A 25,491-nucleotide genomic window follows, 5' to 3' on the forward strand; every position below is an offset into this window, starting at 1 on the left:
ATTACCCTCCGGATAACTACCCCCCAGATAATTACCACCAGGTTAATTATCCCCAGGTTAACTACCTCCTCCTCTGATAACTAGACCGCAGATAACTTCCACCCGATAACTACCCCCTCCGATAACTTCCCATGGATGATTACCCCGGATAAGTAGGCCTACAACTCCCCCTCCCATATATAATTATCAAAAGGAAAATTACCCCCAGGACAGTGCACCACGTCAATTACCCCCGGATAACTACCTCCCGGGTTATCCCCCCCCCCCCCCAACTCTTACTTTTAATAAAAAGAATATTATTACTACAGGAAACAAAGTTCTTTGTATCATTTGCCAGGAATCACGGAGATGCCATACTGATACTTCATCTTATGAAAATAACATCTTAAGGATTTGCAAGTTGTATCGTTTGCATATAGGACGATTTATGTACAAGCTTAATTTCTCCCTTCTGTATTTTGACTTTATGTTCATCAAAAACGAAACTGTCCCTGCATATCCTACCCGGTAATCCAGTAAATGTCAATGCCTTTAACCAAAACTATTTTCGCTAAATCTGTATTTTCTCTTACTGTTCCGAAATTTCGGATTTCTCTTGATAGTAGTATAAAAGAAGTTTTAAGTTTGAATGCCTTTACCATTGAACTAAAGACATTTTGAAGAAATGTTACACTTCACTTTTTGCAATATTTTTTTTAACCACAATCGTCTATCGTTTACCACAACTCCATGTAACACTTCTTTATTTTGAGGAGCTTATATCTCATGCCTCACGTGCCCTGGTTTTGACCCATCATCTTCCTCTTCCCTCTCGCTTTTCTCTGTCCATTTATCGTGAAGGTAGTCTATTCCTGTCATTCATTACTCACCTTTCCTCTTTCTCTCATTACAATAGTAGGGCAGATATGTAACAAAAATTGGTCGAAATGCTCACATCCGGCGGAAAGTATGAAATTTTGCATATAGGGGTATTTTGGGGCGCTGATTTCAAATATTGCCGGATCCAAGAGATCTGACTACGGGGTCGGCCGCCATTTTGAATTCCAATATGGCCGCCATCACAAAACAAATTCAAAGATCCCTATCTTCAGTTCTGAATGATCTGTGGCACCAAAATTTGGTACACATGAGCGTTTTGACACATTGAATTTGATGACAGGTTGATTCGGAGTGTCTGACAAACATCGAATGGCCACCATTTTGAATTCCAATATGGCCGCCTCGACGAAATATTTAAAATCCCTATCTCGATTTCGAAGTGGTGAGTGACCCTGAAATTAGGTGTAAACAAGTATTTTAACATACTGAGTTAAAATATTGACTGATGTGATGTGTCTGACAAACGCAATGCCTGCTAGTGTGAATTCCAATGTGGCTACGAAGACAAACATCACGACTAACATTCACGGGCATGTCAAAAAGTGCAGCAAAAAGGAAGCATAATGCACCTTTCACTGACGTCACAATGTAAATACATCAGCGCGCACTCTATCAGTTACAAACGCGCGCTCAATCAGGTAGTCTAATTTACAAACCCGAGATAGAGATTTTCAACACTCCAACATGGCAAATATGTATTAAATTCAAATTGGCTGCCGTGCAGCTTGTCAGACATATCAAATAAGTCTGTTATTGAAGTCATCATATCTTCATGCTTTTCAAATTCCAATGGCTAATGTCATTCAGAACTGAAGATAGGGATCTTTGACGGCGGCCATATTGGAATTCAAAATGGCGGCCGACCCCGTGATCAGATCTCTTGGATCCGGCAATTTTTGATATCAGCGCCTCAAAATACCTCTATATGCAAAATTTCATACTTTCTGCCGGATGTGAACATCTTTTTCACATATCTGCCCCACTACAAGGGATTTATCTCGTGTGTGTTCATGTGCAGTGCACTCCCGTTATGACGAAATGCTCAGGACCGGCAGTTTTTTGTTTTTATACCCCCGCCAAACGAAGTTTGAAGGGGGTAGATAGGAATCAGCGGACGGTCGGGCGGTCGGTCGGGCGGTCGGTCCGTTGCAAATCTTGCGTCGCGAACTACTTCCTCAGTTTTCAACCGATTCCCATAAAACTTGGCACAGATGTGTGCCTTGGGTTGTAGATGTGCAAGACGTATTTTTTGACAGTACCCAAAAGTACGTTGCCATGGTAACGGCATATTATGGGCAAAAATGGGTACAAATCTTGCGTCGCGAACTCCTCCCACAGTTTTTGATCAATTTTTATGAAATTAGGTACAGATGTTCATATGAATATGTTAATGTGCAAGACACATATTTCCGCAGTGGCAAAAAGTGCGTTGCCATGGTAACGGCATGTTATTGGTAAAATATAGGGCAAAATGCTTCATGGCAAAACTGCTTCATCAGTGTTCTTCCAATTCTCATGGAATTCATATTGAATGTTTGTCTTAGGATATAGGTCAGCATGACACATTTCTTGACAGTGACAAAAAGTATGTTGCCATGGTAACAGCTCACATATTATGAGCCAAAATGATGGAAAATTTTGTGTTGCAAACTACTTCCTCAGTTTTTGCCCAATTTCCATGAAACTTGGTACAGATGTGTGCCTTTGGTTGTAGATGTGCAAGACGCATTTTTCGACAGTACCCGAAAGTACGTTGCCATGGTAACGGCATATTAATGGCAGAAGATCAAGGAACGATCTTGCGGATTTAACTACTTCCTCAGTTTTTTGACCAAAGCTTATGAAATGTTGTTTTGACCAAAGCTTATGAAATGTTGTTTGGCGGGGGTATAACCAGTCGCTGTAGCGACATTTCTAGTTTGTTTTTGTTTTAACGAAATTTCGTTATAACCGAACAAATATGATATGCAATGTATAACGAAAAGAAGGAAACCACGCATAAAAAAAAAAATTGTTTGTTGAATCATCATCATACGCTGGAAAGTTATGTGAAATGGGAGAGTACCTTTTTAATTTCATTTAAATATTACATTTTAAAAAGAGCATAAAGTTGTTTGTGGTGTCACATATGTGTAAAAAATGACGGTGTATAGGATTTGGTTACAGTTCGCTATTCTAAAGGTTCTTTTCTTACTTAAGTACATTACTCCGAAGGCTCCTTATTCCTAAGTTTTGCCATTCCCGGGATTCCGATGGTTTATCTGAAGGTTCGCATTTCCGAAAAATCATTATTCCGAAAGTTCATAATTTAGATTGAAATAATATATTGTTAATTTTCCGAAAGTTCGTTGATCTGAAAATGAAATGAGGTTCGTCATTCTGAAGGTTAATTATAAATCAAAAAAAAAAATTAGAAAGGTTCACTATTCAGAAAGTCCGTTGTTCCGAAGGCTTTTTCATCCGAAAATGAAATAAGGTTCGTTATTCCGAAGAAAGTTTGTTAATGAAAACAAAAAATGAGAAAGGTTAGTTATTTCCAAGATTTAAGATTTATCTTAAGACGATTATAAGGATTGCAATTCTTAAGTTTTGTTAGTCTACTCACCTTTTTCCACCATGGATTAACAATTCTTTTTGTAATGTTCCGATTAACGAACGTTTTGAATTCCTATCATTTTCGGACTAACGAACCGTATAAGAATAAGAATAAGAACCATATTTTATTATCGGATTAACGAACCTTTGGAATAACGCCAAAATGTGCTTGATATTTCATTTCCGAACTATTGCGGACATTTAGTCGTATCAGAATCTGTGTGTTTTGTATTAAAGGACTTCGGAACAATATCAAAGCAAACCTTATCTGAATTCAGATTATTGTATTACAATAACGCAAGTTCCCCTCAGAAACTGCGTGATACATGGAGTGAACATACAATGATGTGAAGCGTTCGCTCATGCATGCAGAGACGCTATAAAAATGCTTGTTCTGCTACGCATTTTCGAATGCGATCCGCATTTCGTTGTAACGGAGCACATTTCGTTTGTTTTTCTTTGTCAGTGGCACTCAGAAAAGACTTCATAATAACGAAAATTTTGTTATAACCGTCTTCGTTATAAGCGAATTTTGTACCATATACTTTTCCAATGGCGATAATTTTGGGACCAGAAGTTTTGCTTCGTTATAAAGAAATTTCGTTATAACCGTTTTTTGTTGTAACGGGAGTACACTGTATCTTTATTTGTGTACTTCGTCTCTGTCTTAATTTGCTTTCTTTACCTTGTTTCATCAATTCTGTTTTACTATTATACCGTTGACGCTCATTTCAGAATTGCCCTACTGCATCATTGGGCATTAACAACTAGTATATCAAGGATGCGGGAAGAGATTGTCACATCCTTGGTATGATCACCGCAGAGCATTACCTCCCTTGACAATTAGGCTCCAAACAATCACCCCTCTTGCAATAACTCCCCCCCCCCCCCCCAGAAAATTACGTCTCTCATTGTCATTTTCGAACAACGTTTGCTATTTGAATTGAAAAAAAAAACCAAACAACAACATTTTTTCATATCGTCTGGTTTTGGTCGAGACCTAACTTCAGATTTTGAACATCTTTTTGGGTGAGATAATTAGAAACCCCTTACGAAATATCACAGAGCATGTTATTCCAAGAAGGATTCAAGTTTTTGTGAAAAAGAAAATACATGTAGTCTTAAAATGGCCGGGATAAAACAGAGCAGCCCTAATGTAAAAAGGATTCTGTCAACTACAACTCTCTAGATCTATTCAAAAAGAGGGTGCAGGACAAAAGACTTCGTTAACAACTAGAGGTGTTTTGTAAAAGAAAAAGAAATACCGTTAAACTCGTGATATTTTACTCTTTCTAATCAGACTGGCTTATATTTGAACTGGATTTCTCCTTAAAGTGTCGAGAACATTTAATTTGGAAACTAGCACAATTCTACTTGTATGTAAAATAAGCTGTAATTTCACTCAAATGACAGATTAGGGCACCGTTTGATAAAAGTTGCCAGTTATGACATCTTGTTAGTCTCTAATAATTTCAATAAAACCATGGGTTCTGCTTGATTAATAAGCTCGAGTCACTGACTTGTTACCATGGACCTGCTTTGATCGACCTACAACGATTGGTAATTGTGTGGAACTGACAGCTTGTCAGGACTGATAACTTTAATAAAACCGTGCCTGGATCCTATCAGAAACTATGGCTGTATATCGAAGGGTCCCTCGCTAATGTTAAGGGAATATGAATTACAGTGAAATCAACTCTCCTTTTCTTATGTTTATCGTCTAATGTGTTATAATGGTAGAAAATGACAAGCCAAAAGAGTAAATGATGACAGTGTAAGAGAAAGGTGCATTAATGTAGGGCCTACATGAGCTTAGTCTTCTGATATGGTGTATGAACTTATGGAAAAATTACAACGGGTGTATGGTAACTTTCGGGGGGGTTGTCCAGTGGGTACGTATCAGGAGGGGGGGGGGGTTCGGGGTATGGTTATGGGGGGGGGGGGTTATCTCGGGGTGGTAATCCGGGTGGTAGTTATTCTGGGGGTAGTTATCCAGGGGGTAGTTATCCGGGTGGTAGTTACCTGGGGGGTAGTTATCCAAGGGGTAGTCATCCAGGGGGTAGTTACCCAGGGGGTAGTTATCCAGGGGGTAGATGTCCTAGGGGTAATTGCCCTTGAGGGTAGTTGCCCTAGGAGGGTAGATGACCGGGTGGTAGTTGTCCTAGGGGGTAATGGCCCTGGAGGGTGATTGCCCTAGGAGGGTAGTTGTCCGGGGGGGGGGGGGGGGTAGTTGCCCTAGGGGGAATAGACCTGGGGGGTAATTATCCGGGTGGTAGTTATCCGGAGGGTAGTTGCCCAGGGGGTAAGTGCCCAGATACGACACCGTAGACTAGCTGGTGATGTATTCTATAGAACATGGTGCTCTGTGCATGGAGACGACGTATGTGCAGTTGATCCCATCCCAGATTGGAAACAAGCCCTAGGACAAATGTGAAATAATAGAGACTTCTAGCTGATTAGGATCTAGCACTATTTCTGTGAGTAGTTAGAAGTCTAGACCCTAGACAAATATACAAATGATGCAGATTTATGGGTGTCAATGTTGGTAGAAATTATAGGCCTACCAAATAATAACTTTGGAGCAGTTGGGAACATGTGAGGCAAAGTCGAGTGTGTTTTTGACTATTCTAAAGTTACAGAGGATTGGTATTTTTTTCTAACACCTGACCACGTAAATGTGCATTGTTTATGAAATGCTGACATATTTAGATTCTGTGGATGCCACTTTCAGGAGATTGCCAGGCCATCACCAGCTCCAAGCTAACTGATCTACACACAACTGCAGTGCATATGTTATGCACAAGCAATCAAGCAATGCAGCTGAGCACAGACAGACGAGCAGTCATTGATAGTCCAGTCATTAGTATATTAATGCCCTGAGAAAAGTTAAAGTTGGGCTTCTAGGTAGGATAAAGGACTGGACACATGGCCGCTCTCAGCAATCATTCAATTAGGATCCATATCACTATTTTTGATAGCTACTACTAGAAGTTATGTTGCTTGTTGTTCCTGTTCCGTGGTTTTTTTTTCCTATAATTTTTACAACTCTCTTTATCATCAGTGCATGTAACCTAGTTCTTCTTCTTCTTCTTCCTGGTGAGTGACCGCAATCAACATGCTGATTATTCTGTCACTTTGTCAGGTAGGCCGGTATTGCACGATGCAGTAGATTTTGTATTATTTGTTTCGTTGAATAATAGATAATCCCAAGAAGTAATAAAAGTTCTGAAAGTTCATAATAAAGAATAATAAGTGATAAATTAATAAAGAATTTGATGTTTGGATTACTCCTGTCTCGAGGCCCAGGACACAAAGGTGTCGATGGTGTTGGCCTCGATGGCTTCCTGAGGAAGGCTGTTCCATTGCTTAATTGTGCGTGGCAGGAATGAGTTCTGATGGTACTGTGTTCTGCACGGTGGGGTGACCAGCTGTTGATTGTGTACCCTTCTTTGTCTAGATGTGAGTGGGTGTAATTGAGTCTTTATGTTGTCCACGCAGGCAAGGTTATGCTGGATCTTGTACAGCATAGACAAGTGGGTAGTTCGTCGTCTGTTTTCGAGGGAGGGCCACTGCAGCTCTTCCAGCATGGTCGATACACTTGAGGTGTTGTGATAGCGCCTCATGACGAAACGAGCTGCACGTCGCTGTACGGCTTCCAGCATTTTTATAGCCTGTTGTGCATGGGGATCCCATATAGTGGTGGCATATTCCATTGTCGGTCGTATGTAGGACTTGTATGCCGTCTCCTTGATCCTCCGCGAAGAGATTTTCAGGTTACGTCTCATGAATCCTAGGGTCTTATTGGCTTTGACGCACACATTGGAGATGTGTTCAGTCCAGCTGAGATCAGAGCTGAGTGTGACTCCCAGGTATTTCACACTCTTAGTAACCTCAAGCTTATGCTCATGGAGATGGTACTCTGGGTAAATAAATCGCTTCCTTCGGGTGACAGGGAGAACAACACATTTCCCTGGGTGGAAAAGCATGTCCCATCTTTTCTCCTACACCACGAGCTGATCTAGGTTGTGCTGTAGTTGGGTCTGATCCTCGGGCGTGGTGATCATGTCATAAACTGCTGTGTCGTCTGCAAACAGTCTGACAGATGAGGTAAGCAGGTCGGGCATGTCGTTAATGTACACCAAGAACAGGCATGGACCCAGTACACTGCCTTGTGGGACTCCTGATTGGACGTCTACAAATTCCGATCTTGTACCATTGATCACGACTGTCTGTCGTCTGCCTTCAAGGAAATCTGAGATCCAGAGAGCAATGGGTCCTTGAATCCCATAGTATTGAAGCTTATGGACGAGCAGGGAGTGGTTGACACGATCGAAGGCTTTGGCGAAGTCCAGAATTAGAATGGCGGTCTGCTTGCCCCTGGCCATGTTGTTGAATAGCTCATGGGCAAACTCAAGGAGTTGTGTCTCACAGGACCTCCTCCGTCTAAAACCATGCTGCTGAGGACACAGGATGTGGTGGTGTTCGAGGTGGTCCATTATGGTGCTGGTCAAGATGTGCTCTAGAACTTTGCAGCAAACACTAGTCAAGGAAATAGGTCTATAGTTGGAAGGATCATACTGCTCACCCTTTTTAAATCTGGTGTCACATTGGCCTCTTTTCAGTCGGTTGGGACTTTGCTGGTGTTGATGGAGGACTGGTAGATGATAGTGAGGATGGGTGCAATATCGTCAGCCAATTCTTTCAGTACTCTAGGACTGATACCATCTGGGCCAGGTGACTTTCCTGGCTGTAGATTGTGGAGTAGTTTCGTGACACCTTCAACTGAAATGTGGATAGTGCCCAGGACAGGAAAGTCCTTAGCAGGCATCTTACATTCGTGTATGAATTCCTGTTTTGTGTACTTCCTTCCTTCGCTGAACGCTGTCTTGAATTGCTGATTTAGGATGTTAGCCTGTTCCTTAGGATCTGAGACCAGTCGTCCTCCAGCTTTGAGAGAAGCTACACCAATGTTGGACGACTTCTGATGTTTGATGTGTGTCCAGAAGCGTTTTGGGTTGGCTAGTTTATTAGAGCTTGGGTCAGTCACTTCAAACATGTCATTGAGGTAGGCCCAGTAGGATCTTCTGAGCTGGCGCTGGGCTTCCCTGCGGAGTTGTTTGAATGCTTGCTCATATTCTTGACGCCCCCGCTTTCGCATCTCCTTGTACATCCGATCTCTTGTCTTAATGAGTCGGCGCAGGGCTGGGCCAATCCATGGCTTGGTCTCTTTAGCTCGGGCTGGCTTGTGAGGAATATGTTTCTTGACTGAGGCATGGAGGGTGTCTTTGAAAGAGGTCCATAATTCATCTGTTGTGGCGTCATCTTTCACGGTTTCGATGTTAGACAGCAGATCATTCATATCATGTTTAAGGCCTTCCCAGTCAGCATTCTTGTAGAGTGGTATGAGCCGTGGTGATTGTTTCTTCTTCTGCGGGTGGATGTTAATTTCACAGAAAACGGCATCGTGGTCGGAAAGTCCAGGGAGTACTTCCACACGCGGGACAATGTGAGGGGTGTTGGTAATGACTAAGTCCAGTGTATTGTGCTGGCGAGTTGGTTTTTCAACCAGTTGCTCCATACCCAGATCACTCAACATGTCAATGAAGTTGTTATGGAGTTTTGGGCATGTTGGATTTGATTTCATTTTCATCTCTTTCCAGTTCCAGGATGGAAAATTCAAATCACCCGTCATGATGAGTTGTGCATTCTGAATGGAGGTGGCTCTTGTCAAAGAGGCTTCAAAGAGCTTCAGGCTAACTTCGTCGGTAACCTTTGGCCTGTAGTATGCACATATGTACAGAGATCTCCTGCCTTGAAGTTTCATGCGAACCCAGATCAACTCACAGTCCTCCTGGAGTTCGAAGACTTCTGTGCAATCAAATGTTGACTTTACTGCAATCAGCACTCCTCCACCATGACGGTTCCTATCCTTATGAAAAATGCCGTCAATTCCTCGTTTGAGGCGAGTCCCCAACTGGGGCATACCCAAAGTGGGGTGCGTATTTTTGTCGTTTGGGAGTTGGGAGTCAAAGTACTTGTCCATTGCAAATAAACTTTCTGCTCAGGCGTGACAAACCTGGAGGCCAAGCCAGGGTTTGATGACTCCAGCAGCTGTCGTATTACGTAAGAGCATGATAAGGATATCTGCCTGTGGCAGACCATTCAAAGTGAACTCAATTTTCTCTATCCTTTCTAAAGTTTTCAATTTTATATTCTATTGAGAAATTCTATGGTCATCCATTTTACATTTCGAACGAAAAAAATTGACCCGTAAATAACGAAAATACAGGAATAAGAAGGAGAGCATTGCCAGTTTGCCGGTGCTGACAATGTGCTATTTGGCAATGAGTTACAACGGGGAGGTGAGACTACCTCCCTGGTTACAATCAGCCTGCTGACTGGATCATTGAGAAAGCAGCTGTCGTATTACGTAAGAGCATGATAAGGATATCTGCCTGTGGCAGACCATTCAAAGTGAACTCAATTTTCTCTATCCTTTCTAAAGTTTTCAATTTTATATTCTATTGAGAAATTCTATGGTCATCCATTTTACATTTCGAACGAAAAAAATCGACCCGTAAATAACGAAAATACAGGAATAAGAAGGAGAGCATTGCCAGTTTGCCGGTGCTGACAATGTGCTATTTGGCAGTGAGTTACAACGGGGAGGTGAGACTACCTCCCTGGTTACAATCAGCCTGCTGACTGGATCATGAGAAAGAGAGAGAGAGGGAGAGAGAGAGAGAGAGGGGGGGGGGGGGGGGGGAGAGCGAGGCGGGAGAGAGGGAGGGAGAGGGGGGAGAGATGGGGGAGGGAGAAGGGGAGAGCAAAATGGAATGACAATAGTTCCGGTCACTACAGTACAGGCATGCTCTGTCTGCATACGCTGAATGTCTACACTCACACACACACACGTACACACACACACGCACCATGGAGCTACATGGCCCATGCCAAAACCAAAAAATCTCCTCCTCTCGCGGTGCCCCCCCCCCCCCCCCCCTCCTGTGGCGCTGTGGCGATGACTGATGCTTAGATTAGGCCAGGGTCAAGAAACAGGTGTTTTATATCTTTGACTTTAAGTCATTGATTGCCAAGATATGCACTGGCATTATTTACTGGGGTGTAGCCTCTTCAAACGAGAGATTTACGTCATGAACTTTATAAGAACTAGGGAATATCTCTGTGTCTTTTATCGAGGAATCAAGCCATGTTTCTGTAGCGACTACTATGTCGGGCTTGGTGCTCTCCAAAAGGTTGAGAATTTCAGGTTTTTTGCCAACAGAGGGCTGAAAGTTAATGTTGAGGAGACGTAAAGGGCGCTTCTTCCACTTGTCTTGCTGGCTGGCCCGAGTTGGAGTTGACCTATGAATAGGTTTGTTCATACTAATGTCAGTTGGCGTGGTGCATGCATCTGATGTATCAAGGAAAATATTCTCAGAGGCAAACTCAACACTGTGTAGATCGAAAACAGTTTGACTGTTTGGATTCCCACATATAGCACAGTACCATGGCTCATCTTCACCGAGTTCCCCGTGGTGTTCATACAAGGTTATGTTGATGCTTTGACAATGGGCATGGTACCATTGCCCACACATGTTGCATGCATGGCCCCTGTCACTCCAGTTCACAGTACAGTCGCAGGTTCCACACAGCCATGAAGAATGAGTTCCCTCAGGATCACTGGTGTTATCTGAACTGTTGCTTGGACCTGGGTTGGGTTCTGGGGCATATGACATACTTAACAGTAGTACCGCTAAGTATAAGAGGACTAATTTCTGTCGATGGCGACGATGGGTTGCTTGGCATATCGATATTGTGTCGACTGTTTTCTGAACATGTCTGCAAGCACACACACTGCAAGACCAGCTCTAGGAGCTCGAAAGATAGTCTTAATTTGAAAACCAGTGGAATCCATGTTGTAAACTTCATGATGTAGGGGTACTGTATCGATTATTGACAGCCTAGTTGCAAGTGCAGCAAAGATGAACAGCAACAATAAAAAGTTAATAGGAAGCACGGTTCCCATTGTTTATATACTTCAGCTTGCAGTGTAGTCAAACTAGTAGAATGGTGAAGGAGGGTGTGAATTAGATACCGGTATCCAAATCTGGAGACTGTAGCCTACATGTAGAATTTGATTGAAGACTTACATACAGCTGAGAGTGCAGCTGAGAATGCACTGGCACAGCACCAAAAATAGCACATATGGGACTGGGCTTCATATGTGCTAAGCAGAGGAGGCCATCTTGGAAGTTGAGACATGATTGAAATCCCTCCAGAAACTGCAATAATCTTCCAAATATAGCATATATGACAATGATAGATGATTCCAAACAGGTTTTCCAAATAGGATTTGATCCAAAAATAACAATGGACAATCACAAACCAATAATTTTCCAAGGCTCATTTGCCAGGGCAAAATTCACGTCAGCACGCGTGCGCTACCTACCTACCTACGGCTCCTTGAAAGGATAATGTACTTTTGAACACATACATTGCAATGTCTTTAAGGTCATAAGTGATGATGTCTAATAAATGTATGCTAGTTTGTTTCCTTAACTTTGATAACTCATGATAGGTGCTTCCATCCCTGATGATTCTGGAGATGAATTTCAATATGAAGAGATTCCTATTGATGATGACCTCCTCTCAGGTAATTCTTTAAAGGTGTGATAATATACAGATTGTGTAGTTATTAGTATTGAATCTGTGTAAAATTCATCATGTTGGGTGAAAATATGGCCCATGCCTGTGTTCTCTTCTATCATGTCTTACATCCAAGCTTAGGAGCCTAATCTATTGAATCCCAAGCAAAACAAAGCAGGGAGAGATGTTTATGTCTATTATGAGGGGGGGGGGGGGGGGGGAGTGGGGGAGAAGATGGGCTGCCGCCTTCTTCTTTTTTACATCAACTCATCCTAGATGTCGGGCCTAGATTTTTGATAAGCTAGCCGCAGATTTTTTTTTTTCCTAGTGGTTAGACAATTTGGAGGAAAAAAGGAAGAAAAACAGGTTTGTCTCTCACATGGAAGCATTATTATTCAGATTTTCTTTTTCCTCTTGCAGAAATTGATGAAGATCTCAACCATGCTGTACGCACTATTCAGGAAGCCCAAGAAGACCAAGAAGCTACAGTGAGTAAGGGAGAAGGAGAGGGAGAGGGGTGCTGTGACTGGTAGACATGGATGAAACTGACTTCTTTTGCACATATATGAACTTGCATGATTACTCAAACATTGATTAATGTAAAGGTACAGGTACAGGTGCCTGCATTTATTGGAATAATTTCTGAAGTGAATTTGAATTGTGGACCCAGTATATCTGTGTACTTTGCTTAACCTTACAACCTCCATCATCTTTGTTACATCAGCTGCTTGCACCCTCGGGTGATTTTGATAATTTTGATGATATGTGTAATACATGTAGATTTTGATTTATCAAATGAGTACACCAAAGTCCACGGCAAAAGTTTGAGAAAAAAAACCAAACAAATAACAACTGGGAAGAGAATATACCTCAAAGAGAAATATAAACTTCATGTGCCTTCAACATACCAGTGTTTAGTATTCATTTTTTGTTTGTTATTGCCTTTTCCTATCTAGGAGAGAAAGGAAGGGCTGATACCCCCACCTGTCACCCTTCGCCCAGAGGTTGTTGATGACTTTGTTCGCAACTTCTTAGTCAAGATGGGCATGAACAGGACACTGGACTGTTTTCAGACAGAATGGTTAGTAAAGCTGATATAAGGGTCTTTCTTTGTCTGTAAATGTGTGAGTGTGTTTGAATTATTTTATTTGCTTGCTTTGCCTTATCATCACCTAACAAAGGTGATCATTTACCCGCTGCATGATGACAGAAGGAATTATAGTATGGCAGTGATAGTGAAAACGATTGTAAGAGGTGTTAGAAAATACTGTACAACTAGCAATAGATGCAGAGAGCTTGTGGAGATCAGGGAGATTTGGGCTGCATGTTGTACAAGGTCCTGTATTTTCAGAAAACAATGGTATGTCATAGTTTTGCATGAATTCATCACAGTAATATGTTGAATTATGGCAAAAGTAAAAACTTTCTCTTTTCAAGCGCTGCTTGGATTGTTACCCTCTGTCCTTCTGTTACACCTGATTTACTGATGTGTTCATGCTCATCATATTTGTGTGTCAATAATAAGTCAGCATTTGTTGAGGTTGATTTCATCAAGCATTATGTAAGGTTAGCAGTAATTATTGCAGATGACCATTGCCAATATACTTTCGTACCAATATCGTTTCATCTTCAAGTTAAAGAATCAAACTGAAATGTAAAATTCAGAAAGGTGACTTGAACCTTGCACCATTAATCACGAAAGGTATTGATTTGATTACTACTACTACTACTACTACTACTACTACTACTACTACTACTACTACTACTACTACTACTACTACTACTACTACTACTACTACTAATTCGAGGGCATGTATTAGCTTCAGCCTATGCCAGCTCATGTTCCGTAGAGAACGAAGTTACACCTCTAAACCTGTCTATCAAACATGGCTGTCCTCAGTTCATTAATACTATCAAGGCCTGCATCCTTCCTCAGTACACTGATGAAACTGGCCCTACTTCTTCCTCTCTTTACAATTCCCTGTTTGGGCTCCCAGCGTAAGAGGGAAGTGGCAGACAGCTCAGGGTGTCGTGCACAGCGTCCCGCTAAGCTCATCCTTCTCTCACACACTTTGTTAGACACCTTTTGGTTATGTACCATACAAGTCATCATTTCTAACGTAGTCACTCCATGACGCATTAAGAGCTATCCTGAGCATGCGTGTGTATACTCCGTCCAATGGTGTCTCTTTTCTGGCTGTAAGTGTCCACGTCTCTGCTCCATACAGTAATACAGACTCAACTGTTGTGACAAAAAGAACCATGAATTGATTATAATATAATTCATATTTTCCTTTACGTGTAATCCCAAGCCATTTTGAGTTCTTGACATAATATCAGTGGAGTCAAGATTACCAAATGCCTTTTGTTATGACTGCAGGTATGAACTGCAACAACGAGGCCAGTTGAATGAGGAAGACGTAGGCACTGTGCCTGACATCTACTGCCGCAACCAGCAGCTGGATGGGACTGTCAAGACTCTCCGTCATGATGTGAACAAGTTCAGAGCAGCTGCCATGTAATTCGAATCATATGAAGGCCTTTTTGTGCCTCTTTTCATACTTATCAGCTCACCTGAGCCAAGCCTCAGTGAGGTATTGCAATCATTCATTGTCCAGTGTCTGCGTCCGTAGTCCATATCATCCCTAGGGTATATATATTTGTACTAATGGGCATCATGCCTTTATGTTGGGCAGCCGAGAGCCAAATCCTCCAATCTAGAGAATCTTTCCAATTTTTTTTTTTCTAGTACCGGTACCAGAAGTGACAGAGATAAGATAACATTGGGGACTGTAGTAATTTTGAGTTTGTTCGTGGCAGATCAAGGGCCCAATTTTCATCATCTTCTTGAAATAGCGAAATAGCATGGTATGTTTTTTCACCAACCTTGGCAGGTAGCATCCTGAGGGTGATAGGATCTCAATTCATTCAAATGTGCATAATGTCCCCCCCCCCTTTCCTGTTTTGCTATGTCTTTCTGCAAGAATGCATGGAACGTGAACTCGCAGTATTCGGGTGAGCGCGAGACCCCAGGGAGACAAAAATGGTGACTGCTATTGACAGGCCGCTGCTTCAGACAGGGTCTTTAACATGGCTTTTCTCTGGAAGGGAATAGTTTTTAGTGACCATATGCGGCAGGTGGCCGCTATAGGCTTATGTTTGAACAAAATCGGTAATCGGGAAGTATCAATATTGGTGGCAACTTTCAAGTCGTCACTCAAAACAAACTCACTCTCCGCGAGAGATCTTGGCGAACGCGACCTGCACAATCTAGAACTGAAGTTAGCCGAATAGTACCGTGCGAATGGGGAAGTTACGCGGGAACTGAACTCAAAAGTGTAATGATTGTGGCGACTTGTGTTATTTAGGAACTTTATTTTTCATTAAACTCACCACAAATAATTTGTAAATTGATTTTTTGCTCCCGATTACTTGAAAGATTTGTCTCATGATATTAGATGGCTAACTTCAGTCTATGCATGCGCAGGCAGGTAGGGCCTACGCATCGATCACTCATGTTTAGTCGTACTAGAGCAGATTATTTTTAGCGACGACAGGAAAGTCGACAACTTCACTTACGCTTCCCGACTTGCGATTTGGTTCCAATTAATGTGAGCAATTGGATAAGAGTCATAAAGTATTTCCTGTGATTTTGGTGCAATGTGGGAAAGTGAATTGTGAGATACATGGATACGGAAGTACGCTAGCACTATACCTACACCAGCGCTTGATCGCGAAGCGGCGGCACTGTTAGTATCTACGTGGTCAGGCCACTCTTCCGAGATATGGGTCCTACTAAAACTAATTGTTAGATCTAACTAGTTAGTCCTTGGTGTAAGTACGACCACCATGAGATTTATCTCGACTACAAAAACATTGGAAATCCATAAAGCAGATACCTTACCTACAAAATTCAGCACAGGAACAACAGTGCCTGCAGCACAAGGGTCTAGATCTAGACCTTGGAGTCTGGACTTTTGTCTGGACTTTCTTCAACTAGTTCTGGCAGCAGGCCCGTGGTACATGTATGTGTACTATAACGTTACGCTGTGCCTTATTAGCGCTGTGCACGTACAGCTGTCGACGGCGAGTGAGTGTACTCATCAAAACTTGGACTGCCACGTAGAATCTACTCGGTCCTTGACTGCTCAGTAGTCCTAGTCTTAGTTCTCGTTTAGACTCTATGTGTACTAGGCATATATCGTGATTGCTGTTGACTCTATTTGGATTTAGATTTTAACCCTAACTAGGCCGGGGGGGAGGGGGGGGGATGCCTCCTCGACGTTTCGCGCTATGTATCGCTATCGCGAAAAGCTATTGCCGCAACGTCTCATTACTTTTTGTCTCGCCCACCAGAGGTGAAGGCGAGACTAAGGGATCCAAATGGCGTCCGTCCGTCGTCCGTCCGTCGTCCGTCCGTCGTCCGTCACAAATGTTAAAGTTTACCTGCAAGACTCTCTTATGATGCATAACTTGGCAACTCTTACAGCAATGGCAGCCACACTTGGGTGATAGAAGCACTAGGGGTATCTTCATGTTATGGTGTTGTCAGAGGTCATGTGATGAGGTCAAAGGTCATTTGAGGTCATATATTAAAGGGTATGTGCAAGACCCTCTTTTCTATGTTAAAGTTTACCTGCAAGACTCTCTTTTGACAAATAACTTCACATAAGTTGCTTGGATTACAACCTAACTTGGGGCATAGATGCACTGGGGGTACCTTCATGTTATGGTGCCATTGGAGGTCACAGGATAAGGTCAAAGGTCATTTGAGGTCATACGTTAAAGTTTACTTGCAAGACTCTCTTATCACTCGTAACTCGACACATGTTGCTACAATAGCAATCAAACTTGGGTGATGGATGCACTGGGGGTACCTTCATGTTATGGTGCCGTAAGAGGTCACATGATAAGGTCAAAGGTCATTTGAGGTCATACGTTAAAGTTTACCTGCAAGACTCTCTTATCACACATAACTCAGCACATGTTGCTACAATGGCAATCAAACTTGGGTGATGGTAGATGTCTCTTGGGAAGTTGAAGGTAACCACAAGGTCAAAGGTTACAGACAGGGGTCAACGAACTTTTAGGGCCCAATGTTAAGTCTTTAGGGTGCATTTCGTTTATGGCTCATAACTTTTGATCCCTTTGTCCGTTTGTGACCAAACTTTAATGGAACATGTCTCTTGGGGAGGTGAAGGTCGTCACAAGGTCAAAGGTCACAGACAGGGGTCAACAAACTTTAGGGCCCAATGTTATGTTTTTAGGGCGCGTTTTGATTGTGGCTCATAACTTTTGATCCCTATGTCCGTTTGTGACCAAACTTGGACGGTAGATGTCCCTTGGGGAGTTAAAGGTCATCACAAGGTCAAAGGTCACAGAAAGGGGTCAACAAATTTTTTGGGCCCAATGTTAAGTTTTTATGCCGCGTTTCGATTATGGCTCATTACTTTTGATCCCTTTGTCCGTTTGTGACCAAACTTGGATGGTAAATGTCCCTTAGGGTATTGAAGATCACCACAAGGTCAAAGGTCATAAGCAGGTCAATTAACTTCTGGGAGTTATAAAAAATATTAATTCCTTGTACGCGAATGGGCGAGACACAATTTGGCGATTGCCTTGTTTCTTTCGAGTCTCCTGCATCTTTTGACACCAAATTTGCAATGCCCGGGCACGCGGTTCCGAAGTTGCGCATAAATGTGCATGTGCATGTCAGACCAAAAATTGCTCAAAAACGTGAATTCGTGTACAATTTCAATGCAAACTGTGTTTACAGGCAAATTTCATAAAAGCATGATTACTTTGGGGTTTTATTGATCAAAATCAATTAGTAACATATTTTCTTGTTCGGAACAACGTCGTGGACAAATCTCATTGAAAAAACAATGAAAACAAAGTCGAAAAAACAAAAAAATACATAAGAAATTCAAAAACAAAATGCTTAGGGAAATTTTTCTGATTGCACAATTTTTTTCTCTTACATTTGCTAAGGACACTAAAAAGAATATTTACACAAAAAATGTGCCTGTTTTGAGCTTTATTTAGTGATTTATACCAAATTGTCTGATTTCATGCATCATTATGCATAAATTAACATAATTTAGTGTAAATAATAATTTTTGAAAAAATTAACTTCATGGTACTATAGATTACATCATAGGCAATGTGTGTACCAATTTTCGTCGGTCGACGGCCGAGATCTGGAGGGGGGGCCTGGGAGGCCCCCCGGCTGTATCATCTACCTAAATAGCCCGGCGTAGTTAGGGTTAAGAATCACTCAGCCCTCATTTACATTAGATAGTTAGAACTGCCGAACCATGTATCATTGCTCATCAATGCATAGTTAGTGTAACGTTGATATACTTACAGACAGTTTCCTATGGGCAGCACGTTCGGATAACGATGCCAATTTCATTTTGCATATCTGGAATTTTCCCCACAAGTTTTATCTAAATAAAAATCTCTTGAAGAGATTCCTTTTAAGAATTAATAAATATTGTTTAACATGTTTATTTCAGCTCCATATTGCAATTTTCCTAAATAACAGCTTTTGCAGTACTTCGTGTGAGATTTCATCAGTAAATTGACATGTGTAGTTTGTCTTGCTAAAGTCGGAGTTGTGCACCACCGAGCACCTGTGACGTAAGCCAAATTGTGTGGATCGTTCCATGGCTTGCGCGTTTTCATTTTTTTCAAAAAATTATTCCAGGCTTATCCTGGGTTTTAGAATCCTCTCTTTCCAGTAGTAGGCACCAAAAAATGTAGATTAGAATTGTCAGACAATTAGAAAATATCAGTCCAGTCTTCTTTTTAAAAAATAAGGTAAAGATAGCACCAAAGACCTTGTAACCCTATAGAGCTTCCAGGGTAAGTGTTCCAGACGGCATAGGACGCCATGATTTGAGATTGTAGTGTGCGCTACACGTGCGTAATGTTGTGCACCTTTCTGTGCAATCAGAGACTCCAGTTCGCTGGGGGTCCAGGGTAGAGAAATGCAGAACTTCTGGAACATGCATGCTATGTTGTAGCCTGTAACAGTGCAGCATGTGCCTCTATGCATGACATGCTCCTTCTACATTCTAAACCTCTACATGTTTCAATATTCATTGACAGGAAAGCTAAGGAGACTTATGTCAAGCTTCGTAAAGAGCGTGACTTCCACCGCATGCATCACAAGCGAGTGGTGCAGGAGAAGAACAAGCTGATTGATGACATCAAAAGGTGAGTTCACAAGTTACTTCAGTTGGCATTGCACTTTTTGTTACAGCAGTTGTGAAGAGTTCAAAGTGATCAGAGTGAACAGTTATATATAATCGAAGTCACTTAGATTTGTGAGTATTTAATTTTTTGTTTTCCCCAGAGAGAATATGACTGATCCGTCTGGGTCACTTTTCTGTCAGAAACGCATCTTGTACTTAAGTATCTTCAAGTCTTTAAGTAGAACTTACAAGATTTCCAAACATGTCACAAAATCAAGATTAAAGAGTCAAAACATCAAAATCTGATCGTAATCTGTGACATTTCAACTTTATTAAATTCAACCTACAATTTTACTCTTGTTCTGTCAAACCTCGCCTTTTACCCCAGAATAGACTGGTTATTTTCCTGTAATAATCTGGTATCACTGAACCTTGTTTACTACTTCTTGCTACTACAGTGCACTCCCGTTACAACAAACACGGTTATAACGAAATTTCGTTATTACAAAGTAAAACTTCTGGTCCCAAAATTAACACCATTAAAGCCTATGGTACAAAATTTGCTTATAATGAACACAGTTGTAACGAAATTTTCGTTATAACGATGTCTTTTCCGAGCGCCACTGACAAAGAAAAACAAAAGAAATGTAATCCGTTATAATGAAATGCGAATTGCTTTCGAAAATACGTAGCGGAAAAAGCATTTATAGTGTCTCTGCACGGGCGAATGCTTCACATCACTGTGTGTTCACTCCTTGTATCACGCACAGTTTCTGAGGGGAACTTGCGTTTAATATTGTAATACAATAATCCCATCCCATTTCACATAGCTTTCCAGTGAATGATGAGTATTCAGCAAACAGAATATGATATATATACGTGGTTTCCTTGTTTTCGTTATATATTGTATTTGTTCGGTTATAAGGAAATTTCATTATAACGAAAGAAAACTGCCGGTCCCGAGCATTTCGTTATAACGGGAGTGCACTGTAATTCACTATGTCTACTTGCATGGGCACTCATGCCAACACCCCATGTACGTATGTTGGTTTGTGCTTCAGATACATTCACAGGTGTAGATTTTTACTAATGCAGATTGTAGACAACACTGAAGAGAAATACTAGTACTTTCATGTGTATGAATATGTGTATGGACTTCATTGTTTGTTGTGATGGGTTTCAGGTTGAAGCGCCACTACATGTCATATGAACCCACTCTGCAGCAGCTGAAGCAAAAGTATGAAACTGTGATGAAGGAGCGGATGCTGGCCAAACTGGAGAGAGACAGGGCCATCAATCAGGTGGGCCACTTCCTTTCAGAATTCTTGATATGTAGCATTTTTGTCTGAAACATTCCATAACAGATTGCACTAACATATGGGAGATGGAGCTAAAGAACAAACATGGATTGAAACAAACAAGATTATTAATAAAGAGAGGTTCATTTGTGCTATGGCTGATTTCTTCTTTTTTTTTTCAGTTGTCACCCTCTGTACAAACATGTAATTTGTTAGATCACAACTGCTGATCTTCATTTTAACAAACATGTCAGAAAAAGGAATCAGATAATTTGAACCCGTCATCTACTTCTCTCTTGATTACTTGGAAGTTATACATCATGACTTTCTTCCATGTAACACTGCACTTGTAATATTCTGATGAAGAAAAAAAAAGTATATATTTGGTGATAATTTGCCCGCAATTATGGCCTATCTACCCACTTTTTTTCACACACCTTATTGCATGTGTGGCAGGTGTCTGCTCTGCAAGCTACCCTGCGTAGTCTTGAAAGTGGACTGAGAGAGGGGGCCACGCATGAGATGACGAAGGAAGAGCGCCGTCTCATGTATGCGTCTGGGGTAGGTCCCACCCAGCAGGCCGTCCATGAGGCACGGGAACTGACCAAAGAGCCACAGAAGGTGGACCCCAGTAGCCTGGATGTAACCAACCAAACCCTGCCCAGGCACCCTGAGGTATGGTGAATGGTGCTTCACATGACCATTCCATGGGTATACTAGTCATGTCATGTCATGTCATGGGGTCATATTCTTAAAAGAAATAATATTACAATGTATATCATTGAGACGGCAGTTGATAACAAGAAGAGACATGCCATAATTTTTCATAATTGTTTATTAGCAGGTTTCTAAAGAATTGATTTGATTGATCAATGATTGATAATCAGTAGGGTTCCTACAGCTGCAAATCTTGAAATAAGCTAATACTTCTGATAGTCAATTTGCTCAGATTAAATGACCAACATGGAGTTTCTATACTAATTCAGTTAGGACTTTCGTTGAGCATTCTTTGTAAATATTAGGCATAACAGCCAATTACAAAGATATGAACAATACAGAAAGATTACTTATGTAATATACCTCATTCCTAATGGATTTTTTGGAAAAGCTAAAGCCTAATATGAATGAGAACCCATTTCAACATATCACCTATAAACACCTTTTTGTTATATATCAGCATAATTATAGTATTAAATTGTCTTCTTTCTGAACTGTGTCCACCAGGATAGTGAATTCCCTGTCGACAATGGTGTGAACCCACAGCTGGCCAATGTGAAGGGTCCATCAGCTCATCTGACCAGGACTGGAGGCTTCCGACTGACCCATTCCTTTCAAGCACACTCACTGGCCATTAGCGGGTAAACCCCCCCCCAAAAAAAAAAAAAACAAACAACCAAAACAAACAAACAAACAAACAAACAAACAAAACAAAAACTAATCAGCAATGGCTGGAAGCTGTCATTACATTAAACCAACCTGCCAAATATATCAAAACAACAAGTATATTATGCTTTTTTGTTATGTCAGTCAAGAATGATATGCAGTGTCGTAGTTTCTGTGTGGGATAGAAATAAGAAAATCCCATATTTTTGTTGCATGTGTGATAATATTCTTTGCATCTATGTAGATCTCCATCCCCCGAATGGAGCCATGGAAACCTTATTTTATTATCACTGATATTTGTATGTTATGCTGAGGATAAAATAGAACACCACATTAAATCCTTTGCCTGTCCATAGTTATTTTATTTGCATCCACTTGTAAACTATCATAGCACTTCCAGTCGTGCACGAGTTTGAAAGAACATCTCTCTATCACCTCTTCATCAATTTCATTGTTGTTTTGTTTTTGTTTTTGTTTAGGCTTGCCCTCCATCCTCGCAAGCAGATATTGGCCTCGGTGAGTGATGACCAAACCTGGAAGATGTGGGCCATTCCCAGCGGTGATATTATCATGACAGGGGAGGGGCACACAGACTGGATAGGGGACTGTGATTTCCACCCTAGGTAAGAGCCACAAGGTTCAATTTCACATGGAAATTCTGGCCAAATAAGATATATGGGCATGTGTAAAATTGTATACCTCAATGCTTGCCCAAATGTTCTCAGTTACCCGGTACTTCAGTTGCTTTATCTTCCATTTTGACATTCAGGGTATTTGAATTAAGTTCATATTTTGCATAGCACAGCACTTACTGAGTATTATATTCAAAGGACAAGTCCACCTTCATAGACACGTGGATTGAGTGAATGCAGCAATATTAGCAGAACACATCAGAACACAATCCGTTCAAAAGTTATGAATTTATGAAAATATAAAGAGAATTCAACACATTTTCACTTTTCTCGCATAATAAAAGTACACTCGACTTGACTCTTTTAGAAGGCAGGGGGAATAATATTCACCTTAACATACGTCAGTGACAAGTCAAGGAAATGTGCACTTATTGCAAAAAGTAACATTTTGTGAAATTCTCTTTATATTTTCCTTTGTCGTTCTACGCATGTGACATCATACACTGTAGTAGTCTTCTCATCAAGCAGCGAGTGGGCAGATACTTTAAAAATTCATAGCTTTTGAATGAATTGTCTGATTTTCCCCCAAATTTCACTGATGTGTTCTACTAATACTGCAGCATTTACTCAATCCACATGTCTATGAAGGTGGACTTGTCCTCTAACGCGGTTAAAGGCTTCACCGTTGAGAAGCTAAAATTGTTTTGTGCCTGCTACAAGGATATTGTGGTACAAAATATATGTCAACAAATGGGCTTATGATGCTTTAAATCCGCACTTCTCAACCTTTTTGAACCCAAGGACTGCTTTGTCTCCTACCAATGTTTTTACGGCCTTCACGAATCATTTTTATTTTTGGCTGACATTGTGGCCCACTGGTTAAGAAAGAGGGCTTTTAAAAATACAGTTGTAGTTTATGCGGTACAATATATTGTACACAATGTAGCTATCTATGACAGCTGCATATGGGGCTGGAAGATACTCCACCAATCTTTCAGATGAAATATGAATGTTTTCATTTGTTCAACGCTAAACTGGCAGGGGGTGTGGTTGAATGTACCTTTTTCCTTTTCAGTGTGCACTGTTAAAGGGACTGTCAGATATGCCTGTGTTTGTTAGTATGTTTCTGTTTCATTCTAAGTTTGACTTTTCAAATTGTATTCCAAAACTGCTTGAATTTATTATCTTGTACTAATTGGAAATGCATTAAAAACAAATATGACTAGTGTTTCTTCATAATTCAGAGAACTTCAAGTGTGAAGCAAATATGAGAATATTGAATAATGACAGTCACATTCTGTTCTTATTTCAGTGGATCCCAGCTAGTGACAGCCAGTGGAGATGCTACAGTGAAGATATGGGATTTCTCCAAGGCAGAGTGTGTGCATACATTTACAGAACACCAGCATGCAGGTAAGCAGTTTTGTCAGAAGATCTTTGTGGATCAGTGGATGCCACTAGTTGGCTACTAGTGGTGGTTCATGTGTGCCTGAGACGTTGCCACTTTTGTGGTAATGTGCATATATCGCAGCCTGGCTGGCAGAAGGGCCTCAGGCTTGACCGTTTGAAAAATCAACACAAAAAAATGATAATTACATCATATGAAAAAGTTTCAAAACTCTATCCAATTATATCACAAAATTTTATTTTGGATCGAAATTTCATGCTAGGGCTCTTCTGGTGAAGGGCAGGCAATGATGTATGAAAGTACATGAAGAAAAATCCTTTCCCTCCACCTCCCCCCCCCCCCCCCCAAAAAAAAAAAGGGCCCTAATGGTCTAGGGAAGGATTACCTGGATTTTACATTCAGCAAGTCAGACATACTATGTCATCACCTGATTTGATACCTACAGAAGACTCCGACAGGCTTGTGATTTCATTTGTGGTTGCAATTTTTCTCTTCCACCTATAGTATGGGGATGTACCTGGCATACATGTGGCGACTTTGTGGCTAGTGCATCCATGGACAACACATCCAAGATATGGGATCTCCACAGGTGAGGCGATTGAAACTATGTGTAAATTGATCCCCCCCCCCCCCCAAAAAAAAAAGAAAAAAAAAAGCAAAAACACAAAATGAGCATATTAGCAAAGTAAACTAGTAAACAAATTGACCTCTGTTGCAAATGTCAATTTATTAAGTTCAGTCAATCAGTGGGATTGCTTGTATTCAACATTACTGAGAGGAAACGTACAGAATCGTCCATCCAAAAGATTCAAATGCTTTTGAGATGCAGGGGCTGCGGAACCGGGGAGGCTGGGGGGACTGCAGCACCCCCTACCCACCCCCCCCCCCCCCCCACACACACACACATGCACACACACACTTTTGGCTCTTCAAAAAAGAAAAGAAAAGAAAGAAAGACAAGAAAATAGGTAAAAAAATCAAATCAAAACCCATGACTCTCCGATGGTTCTGCCCTGAAGATTCCTCCTATAGAAGCAGGGGGTTACCATTGGCCTTTGACACTCCCCCATCGACCCACAGCCTCCCTCCCCCCCCCCCCCCCCCATGAAAATATTTCATGGCCCCTGGTGTGGTCGTTAGTCTGTGGACTTGTCACTTCCATTTGCAAACCCCATTAGATATGTTGTTGACCTCAAAAGTCATCTTTTACATCATGTAAGTTAGTCTGTTAGTCTAATTCCTTGCAGAAAACTACATGCCATCAACTTGAATTTTCTATGGTAATCAGTTTTGCTCCATCACCAACAAGACCACAGCTTGCTGGCTTGTTGTGCACATATCTATGCAGTTACTGTATACCCTGTAAATGAAAGATTGTATGACAGTAAAATTAGGATTGACATGCTCTGCCTGCAGCATATTGATTTGTTTGATGTTTGGAATGTGTG

General features: G+C 41.2%; 1 protein-coding gene across 1 annotated transcript in view; it reads left to right on the plus strand.

Annotated features, from left to right (window-relative positions):
- The window catches only part of LOC139741856 (sperm-associated antigen 16 protein-like), a 30,524-nt gene that overhangs the window by 2,755 nt on the left and 2,278 nt on the right, over positions 1 to 25,491 (plus strand). The window contains exons 2-12 of the mRNA XM_071652432.1: positions 12,056 to 12,130; positions 12,544 to 12,611; positions 13,080 to 13,204; positions 14,504 to 14,641; positions 19,237 to 19,344; positions 20,506 to 20,623; positions 21,077 to 21,295; positions 21,845 to 21,978; positions 22,483 to 22,626; positions 23,948 to 24,048; positions 24,548 to 24,632. Of these exons, the coding sequence (XP_071508533.1) occupies positions 12,056 to 12,130; positions 12,544 to 12,611; positions 13,080 to 13,204; positions 14,504 to 14,641; positions 19,237 to 19,344; positions 20,506 to 20,623; positions 21,077 to 21,295; positions 21,845 to 21,978; positions 22,483 to 22,626; positions 23,948 to 24,048; positions 24,548 to 24,632 (1,315 nt within the window). The remainder of the gene's footprint in view (positions 1 to 12,055; positions 12,131 to 12,543; positions 12,612 to 13,079; positions 13,205 to 14,503; positions 14,642 to 19,236; positions 19,345 to 20,505; positions 20,624 to 21,076; positions 21,296 to 21,844; positions 21,979 to 22,482; positions 22,627 to 23,947; positions 24,049 to 24,547; positions 24,633 to 25,491) is intronic.

Source organism: Diadema antillarum, unplaced genomic scaffold, assembly GCF_040938485.1.
Source record: "Diadema antillarum isolate AM-2024a unplaced genomic scaffold, OU_Dant_1.0 seq00000957_RagTag, whole genome shotgun sequence".
NCBI lineage: Eukaryota > Metazoa > Echinodermata > Echinoidea > Diadematoida > Diadematidae > Diadema > Diadema antillarum.